The sequence below is a fragment of the Bufo gargarizans genome, chromosome 6, assembly GCF_014858855.1.
Source record: "Bufo gargarizans isolate SCDJY-AF-19 chromosome 6, ASM1485885v1, whole genome shotgun sequence".
Classification (NCBI taxonomy): domain Eukaryota; kingdom Metazoa; phylum Chordata; class Amphibia; order Anura; family Bufonidae; genus Bufo; species Bufo gargarizans.
Window position 1 is genome coordinate 381,377,089 of NC_058085.1, and position 18,046 is coordinate 381,395,134.

General features: G+C 45.9%; 1 protein-coding gene across 2 annotated transcripts in view; it reads right to left on the reverse strand.

Moving 5' to 3' along the window:
* LOC122942418 (killer cell lectin-like receptor subfamily B member 1B allele B) overlaps positions 1–18,046 on the reverse strand; it is a 104,930-nt gene that overhangs the window by 31,976 nt on the left and 54,908 nt on the right. For both annotated transcript variants that reach the window (XM_044300031.1, XM_044300030.1), the window contains exon 5: positions 17,504–17,617. In XM_044300031.1, the coding sequence (XP_044155966.1) occupies positions 17,504–17,617 (114 nt within the window). The remainder of the gene's footprint in view (positions 1–17,503; positions 17,618–18,046) is intronic.

Sequence of the window (18,046 nt, forward strand, 5' to 3'; positions counted from 1 at the left end):
TACAATACCACTTTTATGTCTCCTTGAGAAAACACTTAGGGCGATGATGGAAGAGGAGGTGGCCCAGGAGGAGGAGGAGGAGGAAGAGGGGTCATTTTTAGCACATTCAGGCCAGTCTCTTAGAAGTGACTCAGAGGGAGGTTTTTTGCAACAGCAGAGGCCAGGTACAAATGTGGCCAGCCAGGGCCCACTACTGGAGGACGAGGAGGACGAGGATGAGGTGGAGGAGGATGAGGATGAAGCATGTTCACAGCGGGGTGGCACCCAATGCAGCTCGGGCCCATCAATGGTGCGTGGCTGGGGGGAAACGCAGGACGATGACGATACGCCTCCCACAGAGGACAGCTTGTCCTTACCTCTGGGCAGCCTGGCACACATTATCGACTACATGCTGCAGTGCCTGCGCAACGACAGCAGAGTTGCCCACATTTTAACCTGTGCGGACTACTGGGTTGCCACCCTGCTGGATCCCCTGTACAGAGACAATGTGCCCACCTTACTTCCTGCACTGGAGCGTGATAGGAAGATGCGCGAGCACAAGCGCACGTTGGTAGACGCACTACTGAGAGCATTCCCAAATGTCACAGGGGAACAAGTGGAAGCCCAAGGTGAAGGCAGAGGAGGAGCAAGAGGTCGCCAACGCAGCTGTGTCACGGCCAGCTCCTCTGAGGGCAGGGTTAGCATGGCAGAGATGTAGAAAACTTTTGTCAACACGCCACAGCTAACTGCACCACCACCTGATACGGAACGTGTTAGCAGGAGGCAACATTTCACTAACATGGTGGAACAGTACGTGTGCACACCCCTCCACGTACTGACTGATGGTTCGGCCCCATTCAACTTCTGGGTCTCCAAATTGTGCACGTGGCCAGAGCTAGCCTTTTATGCCTTGGAGGTGCTGGCCTGCCCGGCGGCCAGCGTTTTGTCTGAACGTGTATTCAGCACGGCAGGGGGCGTCATTACAGACAAACGCAGCCGCCTGTCTACAGCCAATGTGGACAAGCTGACGTTCATAAAAATGAACCAAGCATGGATCCCACAGGACCTGTCCATCCCTTGTGCAGATTAGACATTTATAACTATCTCCCCTTAACCATATATTATTGTACTCCAGGGCACTTCCTCATTCAATCCTTTTTATATTTTTATTTTACCATTATAGTGCGGGGCAACCCAAAGTTGAATGAACCTCTCCTCTGTCTGGGTGTCGGGGCCTAAAAATATCTGACAGTGGCCTGTTCCAGTGTTGGGTGACATGAAGCCTGATTCTCTGCTATGACATGAAGCCTGATTCTCTGCTATTGGACCTCTCTCCTCTGTCTGGGTGCCGGGGCCTAAATATCTGACAATAGCCTGTTCCAGTTGTGGGCGACGTGAAGCCTGATTCTCTGCTAGGACATGAGGCCTGATTCTCTGCTGTGACATGAAGCCTGATTCTCTGCTGTGACATGAAGCCTGAATCTCTGCTATGGGACCTCTCTCCTCTGTCTGTGTGCCGGGGTCTAAAAATATCTGACAGTGGCCTGTTCCAGTGGTGGTTGACGTGAAGCCTGATTCTCTGCTATGACATGAAGCCTGATTCTCTGCAATGGGACCTCTCTCTTCTGTCTGGGTGCTGGGGCCTAAAAATATCTGACAATGGCCTGTTCCAGTGGTGGGTGACATGAAGCCTGATTGTCTGCTATGACATGAAGCCTGATTCTCTGCTATGGGACCTCTCTCCTCTGTCTGGGTGCTGGGGCCTAAATATCTGACAATGGCCTGTTCTAGTGGTGGGTGACGTGAAGCCTGATTCTCTGCTATGACATGAAGCCTGATTCTCTGCAGTGGGACCTCTCTCCTCTGTCTGGGTGCCGGGGCCTAAATATCTGACAATGGCCTGTTCCAGTGGTGGGTGACGTGAAGCCTGATTCTCTGCTATGTCATGAAGCCTGATTCTCTGCTATGACATGAAGCCTGATTCTCTGCTATGACATGAAGCCTGATTCTCTGCTATGGGACCTCTCTCCTCTGTCTGGGTGCCAGGGCCTAAATATCTGACAATGGCCTGTTCCAGTGGTGGATGACGTGAAGCCTGATTCTCTGCTATGATATGAAGCCTGATTCTCTGCTATGACATGAAGCCTGATTCTCTGCTATGGGACCTCTCTCCTTTGTCTGGGTGCCGGGGCCTAAATATCTGACAATGGCCTGTTCCAGTGGTGGATGACGTGAAGCCTGATTCTCTGCTATGATATGAAGCCTGATTCTCTGCTATGACATGAAGCCTGATTCTCTGCTATGGGACCTCTCTCCTTTGTCTGGGTGCCGGGGCCTAAATATCTGACAATGGCCTGTTCCAGTGTTGGGTGACGTGAAGCCTGATTCTCTGCTATGACATGAAGCCTGAATCTCTGTTATGGGACCTCTCTCCTCTGTCTGGGTGCCGGGGCCTAAATATCTGACAGTGGCCTGTTCCAGTAGTGGGTGACATCAAGCCTGATTCTCTGCCATGAGACCTCTCTCCAATTGATATTGGTTAATTTTTATTTTAATTCATTTCCCTATCCACATTTGTTTGCAGGGGATTTACCTACATTTTGCTGCCTTTTGCAGCCCTCTAGCCCTTTCCTGGGCTATTTTACAGCCTTTTTAGTGCCAAAAAGTTTGGGTCCCCATTGACTTCAATGGGGTTCGGGTTCGGGTTCGGGTCGAGTTCGGGTCGAGTTCGGATCCCGAACCCGAACATTTCCGGGAAGTTCGGCCGAACTTCTGAAACCCGAACATCCAGGTGTTCGCTCAACTCTAGTGCTGATGAACATAAAGGTGTTGTTTTTAATGTAGTTAATAGACTGTATTCCAATGCACCCCTTCCACCACAAACAAGGGTATATGGTTGAATCTTCCTTTTTTCATCCTCCTGCTACTCTTCCGTCATATCAACATGCATTGCTTATTCGTCACATATAATGCCCTCGCATATATCGCCTTCGATTATAATTTTTAAGAGGGTCCGCTCACCAGCAGACCCTCACATTAAATTTTTTAGAGGGTCAGCTCACCAGCAGGCCCTCACATCTAATTTCTTACAGGGTCCGCTAACCTGCAGGTCCGCAACTCAAATCTTTTACAGGGTCCGCTCACCTGCAGGACTGCAACTCAATGTGAATTAGGCCCTTTTTTATGTAATATACAGGTTGTATCGGAGTGCCTCTTCCTTGTAATTTTTGGCAGTACTTGCACTTTTTTTAACAAGTAAATATTCAGGAAAGAATGTTTTCTATAAATTTTTCCTCTAAAATTGATTTTTTTTCCCCTTGCTTTTGTGCGTATTATTTTCATTATGTAAAAGTGCCGTACTATTTGGACAACATAGTTCACAGCAGCGACCAGCGAGTCTAAGATGCATCCATACATCCTCCCCATGCTGTTACAGAACCAATTCGGTGGTGTTCCCAACAATTTCTGACATTTTCTTATGACCCAGGCACCCTCCCCTCTTCAGAGCAGGGGGTACCTGGTTTAAGACTCTGGTTCTCCCATTGACTTCCATTATACTCGGGTGCTCGGTCGGCCAGAGCCCCCAAGCACCTGAGCACTACGGTGCTCGAACAACACTAAGGCCCCTTTCACACGGGCGAGTTTTCCGTGCGGGTACGATGCGTGCGGTGAACGTATTGCACCCGCACTGAATCCTGACCCATTCATTTCTATAGGGGCTGTGCACATGAGCTGTGATTTTCACGCATCACTTGTGCGTTGAGTCAAAATCGCAGCATGCTCTATATTCTGCAATTTTCACGCGACGCAGGCCCCATAGAAGTGAATGGGGTGCGTGAAAATCGCATAGCATCCGCAAGCAAGTGCAGATGCGGTGCGATTTTCACGCACGGTTGCTAGGAGACGATCGGGATGGAGACCCGATAATTATTATTTTCCCTTATAACATGGTTATAAGGGAAGATAATAGCATTCTGAATACAGAATGCATAGTAAACTAGCGCTGGAGGGGTTAAAATAAATAAATAAATCATTTAACTCATCTTAGTCCACTTGATCGCGAAGCCCGGCATCTCCTTGTGTCTCCTTTGCTGAATAGGACCTGTGGTGAGCATTAAATACAGGTAAAGGACCTTTGATGACGTCACTCCGGTCATCACATGGTCTTTTACCATGGTGATTCACCATGGTAAAAGATCATGTGACGTACCATGTGATGACCGGAGTGACGTCATCAAAGGTCCTTTACCTGTATTTAATGCTCATCACAGGTCCTATTCAACAAAGGAGACACAAGGAGATGCCGGGCTTCGCTATCAAGTGGACTAAGGTGAGTTAAATTATTATTATTATTTTTTTAACCCCTCCAGCGCTAGTTTACTATGCATTCTGTATTCAGAATGCTATTATTTTCCCTTATAACCATGTTATAAGGGAAATTAATACAATCTACAGAACACTGATCCCAAACCCGAACTTCTGTGAAGAAGTTAGGGTTTGGGTACCAAACATGCGCGATTTTTCTCACGCAAGTGCAAAACGCATTACAATGTTTTGCACTCGCGTGGAAAAATCGCGCATTTTCCCGCATCGCACCCGCCTCTTATCCGGGCAAAAAAACTGACGCCCGTGTGAAAGAGGCCTAAATGTTACCAACATCTATTGAGAATTTCATGTCAATAGCTCCTTTACAAATATATAAATAAAATTGGTGACATGTTCAATACTTATTTAATCCACTGGGCATGTGTAGATTTTGTTGTATTTCAATACTGAAAAAAAAATATATAATTTGCAAAAACAAATTTTTTCTTTGTATCATCATATTCTGACCCCATAACTTTTATTTTTATTTATACAGAGCGCTTTGAGGGCTCATTTTTTGCGGGGTGATCTATACTTTTCATTAATTCCATTTTGGGGTGTGTATGACTTTTTAATCACTTTTTATAAAAAATGTTGTGGGAGGTGAAGAGACCAAAAAACAGCGAATCGACCACTTTTACTTAGTTTTTCAGTTTTGTCATTTACCACATGGGCTATACTATACATATATATTTTAAATAGTACGGGCGTTTTCGCTCACAGCGATGCCCATGATGTTTATTTTTTTATTGTTTATGTATTTTCATTAAAATTTTGGGAAAGGGGATAGGGTGATTTGAATTTGTACATATTTTATTTTTGAAATATTTGTAAAAACTTTCCCCCCCCCACTTTTTATAGTTCCCCCTAGGAACTTTAATAAGCAATCATCAGATTGCTTGTCTCATAGACTCCAATGCATAAGGATTGGAGTCTATGGGAAATGCACTATGTTGGAGTCCTGCCACAGGCTATAGGAACTTAGGACCGAGGCTATTGCCAGGGCTGGCCTTAGGTGTTCAGGCGCCCTGTGTGAGCTAATCTTGTGGCGTGGCGCCCCCCCACGGTTCACCTAAACATACACAAAGAGGAAAACAATTTTTGTAACAAATAGTTTTTCACACAACCTCGGGCCGGCCTGCTGTAAGAGACCGACTGCGAGCTGTGTCCAGTGGCGGATCCAGAGCCTGGTCTCTGGAGGGGCACTTCCAGATTATTTTCTGTCCGCCACCACAAAACAATGGTGCTTATAGAACAGACTACACAGTGTAGCGGTATACTGTATATTGTGTGGCACAGTGTAGCGGTATACTGTATATTGTGTGGCACAGTGTAGAGGTATACTGTATATTGTGTGGCACAGTGTAGAGGTATACTGTATATTGTGTGGCACAGTGTAGAGGTATACTGTATATTGGTGGGGCACAGTGTAGCGGTATACTGTATATTGTGTGGCACATTGTAGAGGTATACTGTATATTGTGTGGCACAGTGTAGCGGTATACTGTATATTGTGTGGCACAGTGTAGAGGTATACTGTATATTGTGTGGCACAGTGTAGAGGTATACTGTATATTGTGTGGCACAGTGTAGAGGTATACTGTATATTGTGTGGCACAGTGTAGTCGTATACTGTACATTGTGTGGCACAGTGTAGAGGTATACTGTATATTGTGGGGCACAGTGTAGCGGTATACTGTATATTGTGTGGCACAGTGTAGGCTATATGTGTATAACAAACATATTTCACATGAAAACTTACAATTACTTGGCTTGACCCTTGGGGATCTCGGACACCACTTCCACACTTTGGCCGGGGCTCGGTGAAGCTGATGTTGTGTTTTATCCTAATGAGAAAGATTTCATAATAAGGATTTGGAGAAGGGGCAGAGTGATAGCAGAGCAGGGAGAGGCCGGTGCTGCTACTAGAGGGTCATACCATAGGGGAGTAATAAAGCCCACCATAATGCCCACCCAGTAGAAATAATTATCCTTATAATGTGACAGTGCAAAAAATACCCCCTTGTAATGCCCCCAGTTGAGCTAATGTCCCCATAGTGCCCCCATAATGTGCCAGTATAAAATACCCCTATACAGTACCCCCATAGTGCTCCTCTCCCCCATTCCTTCTAGTGCCCCCCATAATGTACCAGTATAAAATGCCCCAGTAGATGCCCTCAGTGTCCCCCTTAATTTGCAAGTCTAAAATACCCCTTCTTAGTGCCCCCGTAGATGACCCCATAGTACTCCTCTCCCCCCTTCCCATAGTGCCCACCATAATGTGTCCCAGTATAAAATTCTACTGTACAGAGCCCCCATATAAAATACCCCTTCTTTGTGGCCTCAGTAGATGCCCCTATAATGCCCCCAATAATGCGCCAGTAACAAGAGCAATCCCCCCAATGATGTGCCAGTAATAACGGCCCCCCATCATGTGCCAGTAATATGAGCCCCCCCAATGTACCAGTAAAAACAGCCCCCCCAATGTGCCAGTAATAACAGCCCCCCCATTGTGCCAGTAATAACAACCCCCCCACCGTGCCAGTAATAACAGCCCTCCATTATGTGCCAGTAATAACAGCCCCCCATCATGTGCCAGTAATAACAGCCCCCCAATGTGCCAGTAATAACAGCCCCCCTCATGTGCCAGTAATAACATCTCCCCAATGTGCCAGTAATAACAGCCCCCCATCATGTGCCAGTAATAACAGCCCCCCAATGTGCCAGTAAAAGTATTGCATATATTAAAAAAACAAACAAAAAAAAAACACTTATACTTACCTCAGTGTCAGCGATGCGATGCAGGCCTCTTCCGGCCTGTGTCCAGCGCTGTACGGCTCAGGTGGCGCGATGACGTCAGTGCCTGCAGCCTATCAGAGGAAGGGAAAGGGACACGCCTCTCCCTCCCCTGCCTCAGCACAGCCATCTGTATCGCTGTCCTGAGGATGGCCATACAGATGACTATGGAGATGAGCGCTTCCACAATGGAAGCGTTCATCTCCCTGTGCCCCCCGCCGCCACCGCCCCCTACTGCGCCCCTGGATCCACCAGGTAAAAAAATATGGTATTTAAGACTAAGACACACCCCTTTTTATATTAACCCTTCCAATTTAAGCTTCTCTTATTACATATTTAAACTAAATTACTAACCCTATCCAAAACCACATTTTAAAACCTATCCAATCAAACCCATACACATTATCACCTTCTTTATGTTTGTAAGCTACATATCAAAAATCTATCACTCCCTTTAAGGGCTCTTGCACACGACCGTATGCCCTCCGAGACATACAGTCCGCGAGCGGGCCATATGTCCCGGAGCGGCATTGATCGTGAGCACGGGAGTACACAGCATCATAGATTACAATGATGCTGTGCACGTCGGGCCGCCCGCGGGGCTATTGTTCCGCACTCATAAGATCATACAGGGAGATCGTTAAGGCCTCTTTCATACAACCGTTTATTTTTTTTCGTTTACAGGCCGTTTTTTGCATTCCGTATACGGAACCATTTATTTCAATGGTTCCACAATAAAAATGAAATGTACGCCGTATGCATTCCATTTCCGTATTTCCATTTTTTTCCGTTCCGTTGAAAGATAAAACATGTCCTAATATTGCCCTCAAATCACGTTCCGTGGCTCCATTCAAGTCAATGGGTCCGCAAAAAAAACCGAAACACATACAGAAATGCATCCATAGGTCTTCCGTATCTATTCCGTTTTTGCGGGACCATCTATTGAAAAAAAAATTCTATGTAATTAAACTGTAAACTGTATATGCCATATGGAAAAACGGAACGAAAAAACGGAACAGAAACGGAAACACAACGGAAACTAAAAAATTTAACAACGGATCCATGAAAAACGGACCGCAAAACACTGAAAAAGCCATTCGGTCGTGTGAAAGAGGCCTAAGGATGTGAAACTGTATTCTTACTTTATGGGTAATGGCCCAGTCCAATAAAAGGAAAGCAGAGTGACTGTTTTTGTGTGCAATTTACACATGCTGGGAAAAGACACTCTTATGGCGGGTTCTCATCAGCGTTAGGAATTCTGTTATAGTCTTCCGTTCTAAAGGAATTCATTCCATTTTGCTCCGTCCTAATATATTTCTATGAGCACATACAACTGTTCTGTTGATTTCCGTCTGTTATAACAGAATTCCTTAAGCTGATGATAACCCGCCCTTACCTGTCTGAAGTATTTTTCCACCATAGTGTGATCTCACCCACATCTTCAATGGAAATGGTTACGGAAGCGGCAAGTGGTCTGTCATCACCTGCCATAGTCATTTTCCTTCAGGGCTCATCTTTTATCCCAACATGTCGCAGATTTGAAGTAAATGCAGCAAGAAGGGTCACATTATGAAGGACTGCACGGAGGCTATCTACAGGAATTGTCATGTGGCAGGGCACAAGTCCAAGGATTGTCCCAGGAAGACTGCCGGTAATCTCTGTGAACAGGCCCACATCTACAAGGTTTGGTGGAGGCCACTAGAGATATGCCCACATTGTCAGAGATGGGAATACCCTGTTGAGTCTTTTGCACAAATTAGTTTGTGGATAGCCTTTGGTTTCTATGGGCTTGAGTCCCTCTAGCTGGTGTTCCTTTACAGACTGGTGTGGTGAACTCCCACTTATTGTGATAGGACCAACAGAAAAAGCCGAGCCAGTGCCTGAGGTGGGACCTGCACCTATCAGACAATGGGGGCACCACTGTGCTTTGAGGACTCCTCCATGGGAGCTACACTGTTTGGCTATCCAGGAGGCCTTTTGCCTTAAGAACTGTTTTAAGGATGCTGTGTGGCTTGCCAGGAAACACTTGGTGATGAACTGGGAGAGGATGTCTGTAGTGATGGACGAACATCTGCCGGGACGGTGCGCGAACGCGATCAAATGTTCACAAACCGCAAGTTTGCGGCGGGTCCCATTCATTTTAATGGCAGGCGAACCTGAAAAACCTTCAGCTCATATTTGCAGCCAAGAAATAATTACTAGAAGTGCACAAATAGTCCCACAACATGGACAGTGACATACCAGATGTATTATTCGAATTTGCGATCTCCATTCATATTTTTTTTCAATGCGAAATATTGGCAATATCATTTTCGCGTAAGCGCATGCGCAAATGCACTATGCAGTACCCAAATGCACTATAAAGAAAGTATATTGGTATATAACACCCCGCTTCAATGTTTTTTTTGGGGGGGGGGGACTGGTATATCACACCAGTAGAAATGATTTGTTCCAATAGCGCTTGTCCCTCTATATACCTGTAGTATCGCAGCAGAACCGCACACAACTGCCGCACAATACAAATGCACTATAATATACTGTCTAACATAGAAAGTATATTATAACATTGTACAAGGAAGGCAATCCATTAGAATATACATGAAGATAAAACGTAACCTTTAATAATTTTACTATGAGGGTCCATTCACACGTCCGTAAGTGTTTTGCGGATCCGCAAAGCACGGACACAGGCAATGTGCATTCCGCAATTATCTTATAAGTATATCGCACCCCTCTGTGTATCACACCTATCGATAGCTCACCTATACTAGTGCTTAAAATGACTCTTGCGGCCCTATTAGCTAGCGTTTGGTGTCCCTAACAGCCTGTCCCTGCCCCACACAGCAACCTCTCCCTACACTGGCAAAAGACTGAATGTAAAATGGCGGCCAGATCGGGTATATTTAAAAGGTAGGGGGTATGTCCATGTGCTGAAGCGTCTCAATTGGCTGTCCTGTACCACCTGATGGATGTGTCATGGGTCAAAGTTCTTCACAATGTAAAAGAATATGGTGGGCGCAAATTTCTCCATATGTTCGCATGTTCGGCAAATCGCTGACACGCAAAGTTCGCCGCAAAACTACCACCGGGTGAACCGCAAGGCCATCTCTAGATGTCTGTCCAGGACTGCCACAGGCTGGTTTTCAGCCTGCTCAGGGACTAGTTCATCATGGACAGTCGACCATGAAAAGGATTAAACCCCGTCTCCTTCCCTCCTCTCCCCTCGATGTGTCTGTCTTTCAATAAAGCTTCGGGCCTGTGACTCCCGTCCCTCTGCTCACTTCCCTGTCACCCCTTCCCACTTAACTGACCCTTGCTGATTGATGTGTGATACTGTGCATAGTGTATAGTACATGATCTGGGCCTGTGCTGTACATTGTACTAGAAGTCTATGTGTAGTATTTATTGTATAGTCTTTCAGAATGCACTGTGTCGCATTATACTGTTTGTTAGAACTTTGACGACTGATTGTGAATGAAATATATTTTCAATCAACCTTCTGGATAGAGAACTTGTATGTCTCATTGTAAAAAACATTACCCTTGTAGGGTATGCTGATTCTTATTGATAGAGAGTTGGCCTGCACACCTCACTTGTGCGCAATGTTTTTGTTCTGTGTTTTTGTGTACAAATTTGCTTGGTAGATGTGGTAGGGCTTCAGTTATGAGCAGTATAATGGAACGGGGACACTTGAACTAGTTTTTATATGTTTAGGGAACAGTGATGAGCATGGATGAAAATAGAACAGATATGGTAGGTGTATTTAAGAATGAGATGAATCGTTTAATTTTTCTGTTCACAATGTGATCAGGCAAAGTTAACTATATTTTATACTAAAAGGGTTAATAAGATGGGGGATGGTTTAATTGATGTATTGAGAGTGTTAGGGTTATTTGTCTATTACTTTTGGCTGGAGTACTACATTGAATACGAGGACTTGATAATTAAAAAATTGGAATAATTTATACAAATAATTATTTTTACTTTATTTATAAACAAAGCTGCGTCTTATAGGCGGAAAAATATAGCATATATTTGGACTTAAAGGAGGTCGCTCAAGCCAGGAGAGGAGCAGAACTGCATGACTATTCACATGAACCGCACTATAACTACGAGAAAGCAGGCAGTTTTAGATATCACTGTGCAACAATACTTAATATGTGAATTTAGAACAATGAAATCTGGTTAACCGCCTGAATAAATGTCGCTAAAATACACCTTTATTAAATGGTCAACTTAAAAAATAAACGTGGAAGTTCACAAAGTCCTTATCAGGCATCAAAGACATGAGGGCGCAATAAGAAAATATACCTCGCGTTCCCACACTGCCTTTCTACAACTAGAGGAGTATGACAATGTGCTATAATCTCATCCAACGCATTTGCAGACTTAAAGCCCTGCACTGTGTCCCCATGCTATGGGAATAATTCCTTTGCTCAGTGGCGTAGCTATCAGGGAAGCGACTGCTTCGGGGCCCGAGCTCAGAAGGGGCCCCAGAGCAGTACTGGATGTTTTCATTAGATCTAGGGCCGCCCCTGCTCACAGCTCCTGCACTTTATAGAAGCAGATGCCACTTACAGCAGCAGCGCTGGAGCTCCTCCCGCTGAAGGTCCGCACTCAGTGAGGAGCAGACACAGTATCATGGCGTCTCCTCCTCCTCCTCCTATGGCCGCTCTCAGGCTGGGATCCGCAGTACTGCACACCACTTACCAGCACTGCTTTCTGTTTTCTATTGGCTGGCAGCTTACTATGGCATCAGCTTCCAGCCAATAGCAGAACTTCATGGGATCAAGCCCCACCCACCAGTGTGAAGCCACTGTAGAGCAGGCTGGCTGCTCCAGCACTCAGAGCTCTAGAATGCCCCCCCCCCCATGTGTCCTGTTCTCTGACCCCCATAGTAGGTTACTGATTAACCCCTCCACTGCTGTCCCTGGATGCACAGAGGGGTGATGGAACCTACTTCTCCAGGCTGCCTGTGAGGACCAGACATCAGCTGTCTACAGGAAAGGTAAGTGTCTGTGTGTAGAAATAGGTGTATAACTACTTGTATGTACATGTGTGTGTGTGTATATATATATATATATATAGTATATATGTCCATATACAGTATGTGGTGAGTGCGTACGTGAGTGCCTCCATGTATGTGGTGAGTGCGTGTATGAGTGTGTCCATGTATGTGGGGAGTGCGTGTATGAGTGCTTCCATGTATGTGGTGAGTGTGTGTATGACTGCGTCCATGTATGTGGTGAGTGCGTGTATGAGTGCGTCCATGTATGTGGAGAGTGCGTGTATGAGTGCGTCTATGTATGTGGTAAGTGCGTGTATGAGTGCGTCCATGTATGTGGAGAGTGCGTGTATGAGTGCGTCCATGTATGTGGTAAGTGCGTGTATGAGTACGTCCATTAAGTTGGGGAGGGGCCCTGCACAAAAATTTGCTCTGGGGCCCAGTCAGTTCCTGCTTATCAATATTGTTTATATACATGTTCACTGCGCCTACGCTGCAGTGCAAGCAGACAGTGATCGCGCTCACGCCGCAGGGGAGAAGCGATGGGCGCGAGCGCGCTGTATAGGAACGGCGCAGGCGCAGTGAACAAGAAGATGCCAGGGAAGGAGGGAGCCGTAGCCGGGATCATGCTGTGTCAGGACACGCACGACGCATGCGCGAGAAGAGCGCGATTCCGGCTACAGGGAAAAATGTCCATCAATATGCAGAGGAGCGGCATAGGGACGGGCTTATCCGACGGTTGAGTCAAGGAGGCCGCTGCCCCAGTGACTTCAGCACGACTTCAAAAAGGTGCCAGACACAGTTTTATAAGTCGATTTTATGAGACAGCACAACGCAGAAAGAAGATATGAATACATCTTTGGGCACACTATGAGAGATACTTTAGGTACTGTGATTAGTGTCAATTGTCTTTTCCAGGTGACAGGTTCCCTTTAAGTCACTGAGCCCCAGCAGTTTGACTCTTTGTAATATAAAAATGTCCACTGGGCCTCCTTGCGTAACAATAGATTATTGATATCTCCCCCCCTTGGAGGAGTTCTAATGTGTTTCATCCCTTGGAATTGTATACAGTTGCTCATGCCAGGGTGGTGCATCAATATATGTTGCGCAATTGGAGTATCCGCCTGCTTGGCAATATCCAGGAGATGTTTCCCTATTCGCCTCCTGAACTCCCTCTTTGTTTTTCCTACAAATTGTTTATTACAGACGCAAGTAGCCACATACACCACCCCCACAGTCTTACAGTTGATAAACAATCTAATATCATAGCTCCTTCCGGTAGTTGCACTTACCGCTTTATTGCCATTTTGAATTGCTTTACAAGCAACGAACCCTCCACACTTAAAGGTGCCGGTCAGTTTCCTTGCTAGCCAAGTTTCACTCGTGGGAGTGGTGAAGGCACTATGTACCAATTTATCACTAATGTTACATCTTCGACGATATATAATTGACGGATAATCACCAACTAGATGTCCAATGTCTGGATCAGACTTCAGAATCCCCCAATAGTCCCTCAAGATTTCCCGCACCTCTTTGTGTGCCCAGTCGTGAGTGCCGATGATCCGCACTTTAGTATCATAATTGTCTTAAGGTCTTGGGGTGCAACAAACTCTCTCTATCACATGCAGCCGCATGCTGGTACGCTTTTCTTAGGGTCGATTTTGGGTACCCTCTCTGTGTAATCCTCCTTTGGAGGTCATTGGCTGCCATCTTCAAATCGATCCACTTGGAACTGTTGCACCGGGCCCTAAGGTATTGACCTTTGGGGATACCTTGCTTTAGTGTACTAGGGTGACCACTTTCCCATCTAAGCAAGGTATTCTTCGCTTCCGGCTTCCTGAACATCCTAGTTGTTATTTTGCAGGACTGGTCAATGCTCACAGAGATATCCAGAAAGGTCTCATTGATCTCACTGGTAAAGTATAGAACCAGATTGTTACCATTAAGCGAGGAGACAAATTCCTCGAATCCAGTCTTAGTGGCCTTTCAGAGGATGAAGATATCATCAATGAACCTCATCCATAATATGATGGATGAGGTTCATTGTTCCATCTTCTCACTAAAGACCACCTCTCTTTCCCACCAGCCCAGGTAGAGATTGGCAAAGGTAGGGGCACAGGGGCTCCCCATTACCACCCCCCTGAGCTGGTGGTAAATCCTACGGTCAAAAAAGAATATATTGTGGCTCAAAATGAACCACAAAAGTCTCACCACAAATCCATTATGTAGGGAGAGGTGTGATCCACTCTCAGCCAGGAAGGCTCCGACAGCCTCACATGCCCTATCATGGGGGATAGAGCTGTACAAAGCCTCCACATCCAAACTGGCTAGGAGGGTCCCCTCATCATAATAGACATCATTGAGGCATCTCAGGATCTCCATAGAATCTCTAACAAAGGACAGCAGACTGGTTACAAACGGACTTAGTATTTTATATACCTACATACATGCTAATTTTCTCGGTAAGACTTCCAACCCCCGATACTATAGGCCTACCTTTTCAATGGATTTACCCCCTTGTGAATCTTCGGCAGGCTATAGAAAGCTGGTAATACAGGATACTGCTTTACTAATAAGCTGTTGCCTATAAGCCTCCTCGAGGATCCCAGCCAGCTCCTGTTTAAACCCCTGTGGGGTTGGAGTCTAATCTTTCATAGCATGCGTTGTCATTTAAAATGCAATATACAGCTCATTGTCTAGGACCACCACATTGCCCCCTTTATCAGAGGGTTTTATTACTATTGTCTTGTCCCTTTGTAATATCTCTAAAGAATCCACTTCCTCGGTAGCAAGGTTTGGTGTATTGTAGTTAAGTATCTGCAGTGATCTGAGTCTGTCTGTTGTAACCGTCAAAAAAGCGTTGAGAGGCGAGTATTCACTAAGGGGGGGGATTCCTTTGTATTCCATAAAGGGTCCTGTACCTCTGTCCCTTTGTACCTCTTCCAAAAGATCGGCCAACAGCCTAACATTCTGCGGGTTCATCTTGCTCGATGCCCAACTTCTGACATTGTTCTTTGTCATGTGTTAGGAAAAATTTGCGCCATTTTATTTTCTAATGAACAAATTAATGTCTTTGACCCAAGTAAATAGGGTTGAAATTACATCCTGGGATCTAGTGAAATAAAAAATCTTCCCTTCCTTGAAATCTCTAGTATACCTTACAAATTGGTAATGTTTCTTTAACCGGAGGCTACTCAAGCTGCACGCACGCCCTCAGTGGCAGGCAGCTACTACAATCTATGTGTCTGTGTCTTAAACTATAGCTCCCGATGAAAGGCTGATGTTTATCGGCATAAGAAGCGTTTCGGGCTAATATACAGTAGAACGATTTATGTAGCCGACTGGGCGTCGCTCAATTGACTAGGGCACTTGAGCGTACTGCATACAGCTTTAGATTGTTAAATGATGGCATATGCAGACACCAATATATTACTAAGCTACTGATTGAGGTTACCAGATGTAGGCAACTTGGTATATGAGTCGCCCTTTAGAACATAGCTCTGCAACAAAGGAATTATTCCCATAGCATGAGGCACAGTGCAGGGCTTTAAGTCTGTCTATATGAGTACGACTATAAATTGTGCATTGAATGAGATTATAGCACATTGTCATACTCCTCTAGTGGTAGAAAGGCAGTGGGGGAACGCGAGGTATATTTTCATTTTGTGCCCTCATGTATTTGATGCCCAGCCTGATAAGGACTTTGTGAACTCCCACATTTATTTTTTAAGTTGACCATTTAATAAAGTGTATTTTAGCGACATTTATTCAGGCGGTTAACCAGTTTTTAAATATCACTAAAATGGACAGCGTATATAAAGACATGCTGATAAAGCTATTGCACAGCAGTAGGGCTGCAGTAAACGAATATTTTTGTAATCGAGTATTCTATCGATTATATTTCTCGATTCATCGAGTAATCTAATAAGAAAAAGCTACTTAAAATAACGTACGTAATTAGGCATGTATAAAGTTATTGGTTTGAAGGGGTTAATAACTTTATACATGCCTAATGCCAAGGTGCTTCCATTAACCCCTCCAAACCAATAACTTTATACATGCCCATTGGGTTTGAAGGGGTTAATGGAAGCACCTTGGCATTAGGCATGTATAAAGTTATTGGTTTGAAGAGGTTAATGAAAGCACCTTGGAGGTGCCTTCATTAACCCCTCTCTAAACCAATAACTTTATACATGCCAAGGTGGTGCCTGCAGCCTCCATTAACCACTCTCTCCCCATCTGCTTGCCCCCAGCCTCTGATCTGTCTCCCCCCCCTCCCCCAGCCTCTGATCTGCCTCCCCCCCTCCCCCCAGCCTCTGATCTGCCTGCCCCCCTCCCCCCAGCCTCTGATCTGCCTGCCCCCTCTGGTAACGCAGCCCCCCCCCCCCTCCCCAGTATTAATCATTGGTGGCAGTGGCCACAGGGTCCCCCTCCCCCCCCCCCCCCATCATTGGTGGCAGTGTCAGTTCCGATCGGAGCCCCAGCAGTGTAATGCTGGGGCTCCGATCGGTTACCATGGCAGCCAGGTAAGCTGTAAGCATTAGCAATGCGCCGCACAGACCTATGAGAAGGAGCGACCGCCGGCCACAGCGCACGTGAGTATAATGCGCTGCTCTCTGCTCACTAACATACCATGGCAGCCAGGACTTCAGTAGCGTGACTCCTGGCTGCCATGGTAACCGATCGGAGCCCCAGCATTACACTGCTGGGGCTCCGATCGGAACTGACACTGCCACCAATGATGGGGGGGAGGAGGGGGACCCTGTGGGATATGGCCGGCACATTCATTGGTGGCGCAGTGGCCACAGTCCCTCCCCTCCTCCTTCTACTCTGTCCTCATTGGTCTTCAGCGGCAGCCGCGCACAGTGGGGAGGGAGAGACTCCCTCCTCCCCCCTCCTCCCTCCTCCCTCCTCCCTCCGCTGTGCCGGCCGGCTCAGTCCTGCCTCTCTGGCCTCCGGAGGACACGGAAGCGGTGAGTGAGACGCTTAATTTCACTCCCGCTCCGTGATCACGTGATGTAAACGATTCCTCGATGCAGGGAAACTGCATCGATGAATTTTTTGACTCGATTTAATCGAGTTATTCGAATAATCGTTTCAGCCCTACACAGCAGTATAAAGTTATAGTGGTTGTAATTGGGAGGACACATGGGACTACACTGTAATAGCTCTGCACTGATGTCACTTTGTAGATGGCATGCAGGCAAACAATGAAGAGGACCCAATATGCCGCATGAGTGCTATGGCCCCAGCGGATCAGCAAGAGTGTCGGGAGTCGAATTCCCAGTCTCCCACATTTCTGATGCCCGATTACCCTTCAAAGTGAATATTTATGAACACTCACAGTTATTTACCTACCTGAGGCACTGTCAGTGTTGGACACACAGAGCTCCTGACGTAGTCTCATAATATTAGTATCTACCGTTGTCCGATTAAATTCGTTTTCCTTTGTATTCTGGTTATAAAAGAAAACTGAAAGACACAAAGTGAACCTGAGTATTAAAGTGAATAAACACTGTCACCTTCAAGTGTCACGTTTAGAATTTACATTTTTTTTGCATTTTCAGTGAGTCCCTGAGAAGCGGGTGCAGAGGATGAGAGTGGTAGTTGCCCTGATGTGTCACAGTGTACTCCCTCAGGCTGTCACTCCTTGGGGATTGATGCAGTGGAAATGTAGTTAGAAGAATCAGGCCTGAAGTGAACGTATATAACAGTCTCTCTTTACAAAGTATAACTTATGGCACATCCATCAGCATTAAAGCGGCTGTCCTGCCATTTATATTGATGACCTATTGTCAGGATAGGTCATCAGTACCCGATTAGCGGGGTCAGACACCCAGCACCCGCACCAATCACCTACTAGAAGAGGAGGTGATGATCCATGTGAGTGCTGCTTCCTCT